General features: G+C 50.0%; 1 protein-coding gene across 1 annotated transcript; it reads right to left on the bottom strand.

Annotated features, from left to right (window-relative positions):
- Window positions 1-6,147: 6,147 nt before the first annotated feature.
- On the bottom strand, window positions 6,148-9,066 carry LOC149331821 (uncharacterized). Its single transcript, XM_089555579.1, has 2 exons — window positions 8,903-9,066; window positions 6,148-7,908 (listed from the first exon to the last, which is right to left on the bottom strand). The coding sequence occupies exons 1-2, from the start codon at window positions 8,966-8,968 to the stop codon at window positions 6,367-6,369; spliced, it is 1,608 nt and encodes a 535-aa protein (XP_089411705.1). The 5' UTR covers window positions 8,969-9,066; the 3' UTR covers window positions 6,148-6,366.
- Between the last annotated feature and the right edge of the window lie 809 nt (window positions 9,067-9,875).

Here is a 9,875-nt window from a genome sequence, read left to right as displayed (position 1 = left end):
TTGCTATGCCTGTGGCCTCGCTGGTCATGTGGCCCGCTGGTGCCGCACACGCGGATCCTGTCCTTACGACTACGGGCGCCCACCGACGTACGATGTTTCGTTGCCTTCCGTCCCTGTCACTTCTCCTCTGCCGCCTCCGAATCCCTCTCCGCCTCGCTCCGACTCCTACAACCGAAGCCATCGGTCGCCATCTCCTCGACGCCGTTCGCTCTCTCCTATGCGCCGCTGGTCCCCACCACTTCAAGCGGAAAACAAGGCGCCGCAGTTCCGGAGGCAAGAACTGCGCCGTCAACGACCGTCTCAAGCCCTATCGCCGCTCCTATGAACGTTATTGAAGTGATCGTTGAAGGTGTTACTGTTGACGCGCTTATTGACACTGGTGCTGCCGTGTCCATCATTAGTCGCAACTTGTGCCGCAAATTAAAACAAGTGATGACGCCGTTTTCTGACCTTTCGCTTTGCACCGCCAGCGCTGACCCCATTCGCCCTCTCGCAGCGTGCACTGCCCGCCTCGTCATCCAAGGTCTCTCGTACACCACTGAGTTCTTCGTTCTCGCCCGCTCCTCTCATGACGTCATCCTCGGGTGGGACTTTCTGTCCGCGCATCGCGCCATCATTGACTGTGCACGTGCTGAAATTGATTTCTCGCCGCTGTGTGATGCTCTTGTGGACGCCGCCCCTGTTACCGCCGCGCCTATTCTCGCCGCTGACGACGTCGACGTGCCAGCTTTCTCTTCTGTTCTTGTGCCGCTGACTTGTGCTGCCCTCTCTGACGCAACTGTTCTTTATTCACCCTCTCCTCTTTGTGCGCACCGCAAGTCTGTTTTGCTCCCTAATGCTGTGCTCACCCTTTCTGGTGGTTGTGGCGCTCTGTACATTGCGAACCCGTTGCCTTTCCCCACCACTTTACTTCGGGGAGAATCGCTTGGCACGGTTGATGTCATCGATCTCGACGACGCTTCTCCTGTCCTTGATGACCCTGACGCCCATGACATCAACGCCCTCACCCCTCCCGCCGACGTCCACGACCCGTCCTCCACGGATATGTTTTCCCATTCTGTCGATGCCGCTCTACCACCTCACCAACGCGCCCAGCTCATCGCTTTGCTGCAGCGCTTCCGCGCATCCGTCGACTCTCCTCAAGCACCGTTGGGTCGTGCAACAGCGGTTCGCCACCATATCGACACTGGTACACATGGACCCCTGCGCCAACGCCCCTATCGCGTCTCCTCCGCCGAGCGCCGCATCATTGATGAACAGGTGAACGACATGCTAAACCGCGGCGTGATCCAGCCCTCTCACAGCCCGTGGGCTTCTCCATGCAGTCGTGCTCGTCAAGAAAAAGGACGGCTTCATTCGATTCTGCGTAGACTACCGCCGGCTAAACAAAATTACTCGGAAGGACGTCTACCCCCTGCCTCGTATAGATGACGCGCTGGATTGCCTACAGGGAGCGGAGTACTTTTCTTCGTTGGATCGGCGCTCTGGGTACTGGCAGGTGCCGATGGCCGACGTTGATCGCCCGAAAACAGCTTTCATCACACCTGATGGGCTGTATGAATTTAATGTGATTCCCTTTGGTCTGTGCATCGCGCCTGCCACTTTTGAGCGTATGATGGACAACATCCTCCGTGGGCTTAAATGGCAGACATGTCTCTGCTACTTGGACGATGTTGTCATCTTCTCCCAGAATTTTCCGTCTCATCTTCTTCGCCTGGAGAGTGTTCTCCGCTGTCTCAGTGACGCTGGCCTGCAGCTGAACTTGAAACAAGTGTCACTTTGGCGCCCGACAGCTGACTATTCTAGGCCACGTCGTGTCCAAGGATGGTGTACTCCCGGACCCTGCCAAGCTCCGTGCAGTTGCTGATTTCCCGAAGCTCACATCCCTGAAAGAACTCAGAAGCTTTCTTGGCCTTTGCTCCTACTTTCGCCGGTTCGTCAAGAATTTTGCTGCCGTTATCGCCCCGCTGACGCAACTTCTCGCTGGTAGCCACGACTTGTCGGCTTGGTCCCCTGCATGTGACGAAGCTTTTGTTACGCTGCGCCAGCTCCTCACCTCTCCTCCGATCTTGCGCCATTTCGACCCTTCCGCGCCTACAGAACTGCACACAGACGCCAGCGACATTGGTCTCGGAGCCGTTCTAGCTCAGCGGAAACCTGGTTTCAATGAGTACGTCGTTGCTTATGCGAGCCGTGCGCTCACAAAAGCGGAGACTAATTATTCCGTCACAGAAAAAGAATGTTTGGCAATTATTTGGCCGATCACAAAATTTAGTCCTTATTTATATGGGCGCCCGTTCGATGTAATTACAGATCACCATGCCCTTTGTTGGCTGTCGTCACTCAAAGATCCATCTGGCCGCCTCGCTTGTTGGGCTCTGCGTTTACAAGATTACGACATTCGAGTCATTTATCGTTCCGGTCGTAAACACTCCGACACCGACGCTCTCTCGCGCTCCCCTGTGACCTGTGAGCCTGACTCGCCATCTATTTCCGGCCTCACACCTTCTCTTGACACTATTGATATGGCTTCTGAGCAGCGCAGAGATCCTTGGATTACTTCTCTTCTGGATTTCTTAGACAACCGATCAGCCCGCCTCCCTTGTCAAGCGCTCCGTCGTCAAGCTCATCACTTTGTCGTGCGTGACCAGCTGCTGTACCGTCGGAACTACCTCCCCGATGGTCGCAAATGGCTGCTCGTGATCCCCAGGCATCTCCGCTCCGCCATTTGTGCCACTTATCACGACGACCCGCAATGTGCTCATGCCGGTGTGCTGAAAACTTTTACCCGCCTGCGCCTTCGGTATTATTGGCAGGGTATGTACCGTTTTGTCCGCCATTACATACGCTCTTGTCTGGAATGTCAGCGGCGCAAGAACCCACCACCGCACTCACCTGCTCCTCTGCAACCGTTACCGTGTCCGGCCCGGCCATTCGACCGTGTTGGAATCGACCTTTATGGCCCTCTTCCCAGCACTGCCGCAGGGCACCGCTGGATCATCGTCGCCATTGATCATCTCACGCGCTATGCCGAAACTGCCCCGTTGCCAGCTGCGACGGCCTCTGACGTAGCCGGTTTCATACTTCAGCACATCATTCTTCGTCACGGTGCACCTCAGGAATTGCTCAGCGACCGGGGTCGCGTCTTCTTGTCCGGCGTCGTGAAAGCCCTCCTTCAGGAGTGTCATATCGTTCACCGCACGACGTCTTCGTACCATCCGCAGACAAACGGCATGACCGAGCGCTTTAACCGGACCCTCGGCGACATGATGGCCAAGTACATTTCTGCCGATCACTCAGACTGGGACCGCGTTCTACCTTTCCTTAGATATGCCTACAACTCTGCAACACAAGCTACTACTGGTTTTCCCCCGTATTTTCTTCTGTACGGACGCGAGCCTTCCTCCATCATGGACACCGTACTTCCTTACCGCCCCGATTCGTCCGAATTTACAACCGTTTCTCAGGCCGCTGCGCATGCCGAAGAATGCCGTCAACTCGCCCGTTCTTTTACTTCACACGACCAGCACAGTCAGAAAAGCTCCCGTGCCGCTTCTCCCGGTCTGCCGCCGCCCTATCTTCCTGAATCCTTGGTTTGGCTTTGGGTGCCCTCCTCCAGCCCAGGACAGTCTGCAAAACTGCTGAGCAAATACCAGGGCCCCTATCGCGTTGTGCAGCAGACATCGCCAGTTAACTATCTCATGGAGCCCATCACGCCTTCGTCTGATCATCGCCGCCGCGGCCGTGAAATTGTGCACTTAGACCGCCTGAAGCCGTACTACGACCCAGCCATCGTCTCGTGCCCTTAGGCCGCCAGGATGGCGCCTTTTCATCCCGGGGGTATTGTAAGAAAGAGAGTTGGGGTTTGCTGCCCTAGCGGCTAGCGCCGATGAAGGAGAGGAAGAAGACAGAAGACAAAGTTGACGAAGCTCCAACAAGCTCTGGTGCGCGCTTGCGAACGCCGGCGTACTGAGAAGCACTGCTGGAACAAGGACTGTGGCCGTCTACACTACCTGTGCGAGTCCCCACATTACACATGCTACAGCTACAAGTTTTGTCTCCTTATTCAATTGCTCTGAATAACATGATACAGAGAAGTATTGTTAAAGTATGCAAAATATACAAGCAGCACAACAAAACAAGGAAGTAATGAAAAAAACATCCATACATCACAAAAGACATCATTACAAATGTAGCAGTGCCAGAAATATAAATATAAAATAGTGAATAAATGAGTAAGAACTACAGCCCGACATGTTAACAGAAGACTCTTCATTACCTATACATACAAAACATGCCGCTTACTACTGCGATCCTTTGGAACAAAAATTTCGAGAGGGCACTTTGGTGAACCAAAGTGCGATGAGGCGAAAGCTTTTCGTGCAACGCTCTCCAGGGTCTTTACGCTAGGGAAGAACTGCATAGGCGTTAGCAGGAAGCCGGCGTAGCGTAGTGGTTGGCATACTCAGCTATGGAACGGAAGGATGGTGGTTAGAATCTCGCCGTCCACAAGATTTTAGGATTTTTTTTCTTATCGAGTGACTCATCAGCGCACAGATCCCGCGCAGATTTTCGCTCCATGAGCATAGAAAAGCTTTCGCCTTAAAAGTGCCTATAAATAGCCTGCCAGCACAACCTACCAGCTTTCTATGAATGACCTGTATGCAGTAATACATGATCCCTTAAATCACATCTGATCTGCAGGCCAGTGGGCCACAAAGGAAAAGAATCTGGACATACAAAGTCCACAAACCACATGAAAATGAGAGCACCTAAGTTATTAAGTGTCCATGATGCGATATCATTTTTAATTTTATTTGAATGCCAGTCTCCGCCTGCTTCTCCTTGAGCTAGGCAGTAGGCATGGTCATCCTGGCTGCTCTCACAGTTTGAGCATCCTCTGCCACAAGCCACTTTTAACGCAATAGCTGGGTACGCTACCTCTACACCACCAACGAAAACTCTTTCAGTGAATATAAACAGACTTCTTACAAGCACTTCGCCTCGTACAGTGTGTACATCAGACTACAGCTACCACTACTAGCTATCACTCTGATGGAGAAGTGCGGTTTTCAGATAGGTTCGGCCTCGTTTTTCGTGTGGTTTGCAGACAATATGCACCCGACTTTGCCAGTGGGAGCGCAACACATTTTATGCTTGGTACAAAGTGGAGAATAAAAAGTGGTAAGCAACACTATTCAGATTTCATAGTAGAAGGAAAATTGGACATAAAAGAGTATGTCAGCAACTAAAACACATCAATGTGATGGCATAAAGTATAGAGGCCTTACTACTACAACGTACATCAGAAGCATGTGAAAGCACGGGCTGCATTAGCGTTGTGCCTCATCTCAAGTGCTTTAAATGCTGTCGCTGCACAAAGCATACAATGTAGAAAAATGCTTCAAAAGTATGTATTACATATATTAAGCACAGTGACAAATGTGAAGCATCATTCGTATGGCTATGCCTTAATGGCACAAACTGCACAAGACTTGAATAAAGCAATGCTCACAATAGTCAAGAGTATACAACACGAAAGGATTCTTGAATGGAGAAAGCACTTATGGACATGCATTTCATTGGAACAACAAGCTTCGCCGCTGCAGTGGCTATATGGTGTTCGCCTGTTCACTAAAGATACGGGTTCGACTCCGGCCACGGCGGTTGCATTTCGATCCAGGCGAAATGCTGGGGCCCGTGTACTATGCCATGTCAGTGCAAGTTAAAGAATTTCAGGTCGTCAACATTTTCGGAGCCCTCCACTGTAGCACCCCTCATAGCCTGAGTCCCTTGGGGATGTGAAAAGCCATCAAAAAGAAAAAAAAAACAATGACCTTGCAGAACAGGTTACATAAAACAAGCAGAGTTTGTACAAAGAACCCGCGTCTTTCAGGTCAGCAGCCGAGCACCATAACCAGAGTGGTGCCCACTGCGGTGGCTCAATGGCTATGGTGCTCGGCTGCTGACCCGAAAGACTCGGCCGCGGCGGTTGAATTTCTTTGGAGGAGAAATTCTAGAGGCCCGTGTACTGTGCGATGTCAGTGCACGTACAAGAACCCCAGGTGGTCAAAATTTCCGGAGCCCTCCACTACGGCGTCTCTCATAGCCTGAGTCGCTTTGGGAAGTAGACCCCATAAACCATAACCCAAACCAAAGCTTGTAAGAAGGGATAAAATACAACAAATAACAGACAGGCTGGAGCACTGCCTCAATTCATTCAGGCAGATAAATGTAGGAAGAGCAACAAATACAGAACAAAAATAGATAACAGTGCTGCAAATGCAGCGCTGCGTAGCCTCTTTTGTGTTAAGTCTTCATTGCACACGTGCTGTTTATCTGCCATGGTAAGCTCGCATGGAGCTGTTATGAAAATGCATCGGCATTGTTTTGGCACTGAATTAGAGAACTTTGGAAATTTGTGAGGATAGTTGCTACTGTCCAAATCTGATTAATCATTGGAGCTAGAGTAAGAGGGATTGGTCGGTCAAAAACATGATACCCCTTGATTCGCTGTATTCTCCGCTCCACGTGTATCCTGAGCGATGCAATCTCTTTAGTTTCCTGCACCTGGCCTCTTGAAAATGTGCCGCCTCTTAAAAATGGGGGTGTGTTCAATTTCACGCCCATCTTTTTCAAAAGATCATCAATAACGAACCCCTTGTCTGCCATAACACTGTCATTCTCTTCAAAATCTAGCTCCAAAAACCCACTCCTTACTACACACTCTCTGTCGGAAATGGAGCCTGTAAACAGCTCAGACACAAATGTTACGAGCCCATTAGGAGAAACCCCTATGAGTCCTTTGAACGTGTTCGAGGATTTGTAAGAGGAGTAGGTGCTCGACTGAAGTGACAGAGATGATGGCACTTCACAGCGAATCTCTGTGGCATCTAGGATTACTCTTGTTGAGGCATAGTCCCCAACAAACACAGCTGGCATGTGCTCATTAATCACGTTTCTAGCTGCCCACAAGGGTAAACTGCCCAATTTGTTATACAGAAAATTCAGCCAGGATGTGCATATTCTTGACACTGTAGACTGTGCGATGCCAAACCTATGTGCTAGGTCAGCCTCAAACAATCCGAGACGCAGCCTAACCAAGACTAAGAGGAGCTGATTCTCAGCGCTCAACTTCCTCTTGCGGCCCTTTGCCGACCTAGCTGAACTGTTGCCCTCAGAACGCAGAACATTGCAGCCATCGTCCCCAGGTTCCAGGAAGACCAGGAGAGATATGAAGTGCTCATAGCTTGGCAGCCCGCTATAGAAATGCACATCTTCATCACAATCTTTGAAATGTTCAATAGAAAAAGCAGATGTTCTTTCTTTCTCTAAAGTAAGCTGGTGAGCCATGGCAGTTTTCTCTGTTCGTAGTTCAAGAACTTCAGCCCTTGCTGACTGCAGCTGTTCTTTTAAAAGACCACACTCATCGTGAAGCTTCCGGATGTCTTTGTTTTGCTTCTCGACAATGGCAACAAGACGCTCAATTTCTCCCTGATGCGATTGATCTGAAGATGCAAGCTCCGGCAGATCTTCAGTTTCTGCCTCCATGCTGGCATCTCTAGAAATAGACAGTGCCTGTTCTGCTGTCAGACTTGGCGTGTGATCTTGTGCGGGCAGCAGCTGATTCTGCGGCTTGGCGCCTTGTTTAGGTGGCAGTGCTCCACGCTGCTTTGGTGGCTTGCGTTGTTGGCACTGCTTACCAAAGCTAAACACAGACGGCACTGCTGTTTCTCGGAGAATGTTATGGCCACTAGCCACACCAGGAATGAAATCATGCACTCGAAAATGTTTAGAGCATACTTTTGTGTACTTGGTCACAGCAAAATTTGGGCCTTCATCTCTTCGTATGGCTACAATCCACTTCTTATGCAGTGTGGCGTCCTTCGGGAAACGGTGAAAGGACACCTATAAAGAAAGACAGAGCTGTAACCTGATCTTCATTTTCTAGTACCTTTTGCAACAAAATGACTCAACCAAATTGTTAGAAGTTGCTCTGTATCTTGTCACCGCATGAAAACTTTCCTATTCTCAAAAAGCGACAGCTTAACTAAACGTCCCAAGCATAAGATGGTAACATCGGACACGCACTTCTAGTCTGCGGTGGAGAGTTTCAAGTTGTTGCGGCTCTTGTGATATCACCTAGCCCCTGAAGCACAACCGTGAGCATAGTTGTCTTAAGCGAAGTACCAACTAACAAAGTGAAACCACAGCGCAAATATGTTTAAAGGGCACTGCGTTCGTACTTTCGTTGCTTATATGTATACAGAGCCGCGCTCGAGATCGGGCTCAGTGCGTGGAACCGAGTGCCAGGTTTAAAACTTAGCTTCATTTTCTCCTCAGGGATCCGCTCGAAAGGCAAGCCTGCTCACATGCGACGGTCGTCGTACTATTTTAAATGATTCCACTTTTTTTTTTAATCAGTTTGCGCCGCGAAAAAATTCTGGGCGCATGAAGCACATTCATGGGCACGTCACGCAGCCGAATCCTCGACGCGACTGGGTGCAGAAATGCGACATACGAAACCTATGCGCCACCTCCTACACCGAGAATACCGAATAACCGCTAGCGTCATTCGATTCCGTACGTGACACAATGCACCTGTTTCTACTCCTAAGCGGCGCGAAGCTTCAGCTTGCAACGAGGCACCGTGGGAAACCGGCGGCACGGACGCACTCTACGTGCAAGCTGGTGCCGCAGCTCATCAAACGACGCAGAATATAATCTTGTCGTAATTTTACACATTCCCGCTACGAAAAACGGTTAGCGTAGGGCAAGCTTCCTTTATATGTCTCAGCTGTACACCAAACAAGTCGGAGTCTCTCCCCAGACGCGACCATTTTATCACCGAAGAACAAACGCACCCGCGAGTAGCATTTACAATGCTGTGACACGTACATACCTTGTTTCCGTTGCTGTCGGTGACTCCACGCTGTTTACACAGTGGAACGCAGCAGTGAAACGGCATCTTTGCGGCAACAAAGGTAACAAAACGTGCAATGAACGCATACGTGCCGAGCGAGCCACAATATGGTGCCGTAGTAGCGTCGGTAGCGTCGTCTGCGCTCCTCGACGTAACCAATATGGCCGACTTAGTTATTTTCGCTCTCACTAGATGGCGCTATCTATTTTGCATAAGGCCTATTGTTCTAAAGTGAACATGGCCAAACGTTGTGCATAGTGGACAAAGCCTAGGTCGGTGTTTTAAACTATAACTTTTGACAATTGCATGCGCTTTATCCTGGCAAGGTCGGGTAATATCTACACGCCTGCAGTACGCCGCGCGATGCCAAGCGCCGTCACAGCGGCTTGTTCCGTTTCGCCCCGAGTAGGCCTGTATGGCGATGTTGCTGCTCACCCCGGCGGGCACAGCCGCTTGTTGGATGGTCCTCGATTGCGCCTTTTTGGCTATATGCATCCTGTTTAGTGCTCAGAGGCTACAATAAAACAGATGGAGTGACGCACTTACGTCTTGCACAGTCTATGGCGTGATAGGCTCAATTTTATTTTCTTTAGTAGCAACCACTTTAGTTTTTCGCTTTCTAAAATGTTGATGACGTCGCGGCTTGGAACGCATTAACAGCGCGATTTTCTCAGAAGTAAAGAAAGCCTCTGTGTGGTTTGATAAGGCAACGAAATAGGAGGCCAGTGCCCTCTCTTTTGCATTTTGTTTGTTAAACGTTATTTTCACTACAATGTATTAGCGTTGAAGAATCGGTATAAGAAATGGAAGACCACATCTGGAGTACTAGGCTCACTTTCGTAAGAAGACAATGAAGAAAATAGTGGGTCTTTTAAAAAACAGCGTACAGAAACTATAAAACGATTGTTCTCAGTGTAAAGACAGCCACTCGCTTCGGTCATTTCTTTCTGGG

Source organism: Amblyomma mixtum, chromosome 8 (genome assembly GCF_055824585.1).
Source record: "Amblyomma mixtum isolate Tamu chromosome 8, ASM5582458v1, whole genome shotgun sequence".
Lineage (NCBI taxonomy): Eukaryota > Metazoa > Arthropoda > Arachnida > Ixodida > Ixodidae > Amblyomma > Amblyomma mixtum.
Note: the sequence above shows the minus strand (reverse complement) of the source record. Positions and strands in the feature narration are given on the sequence as shown.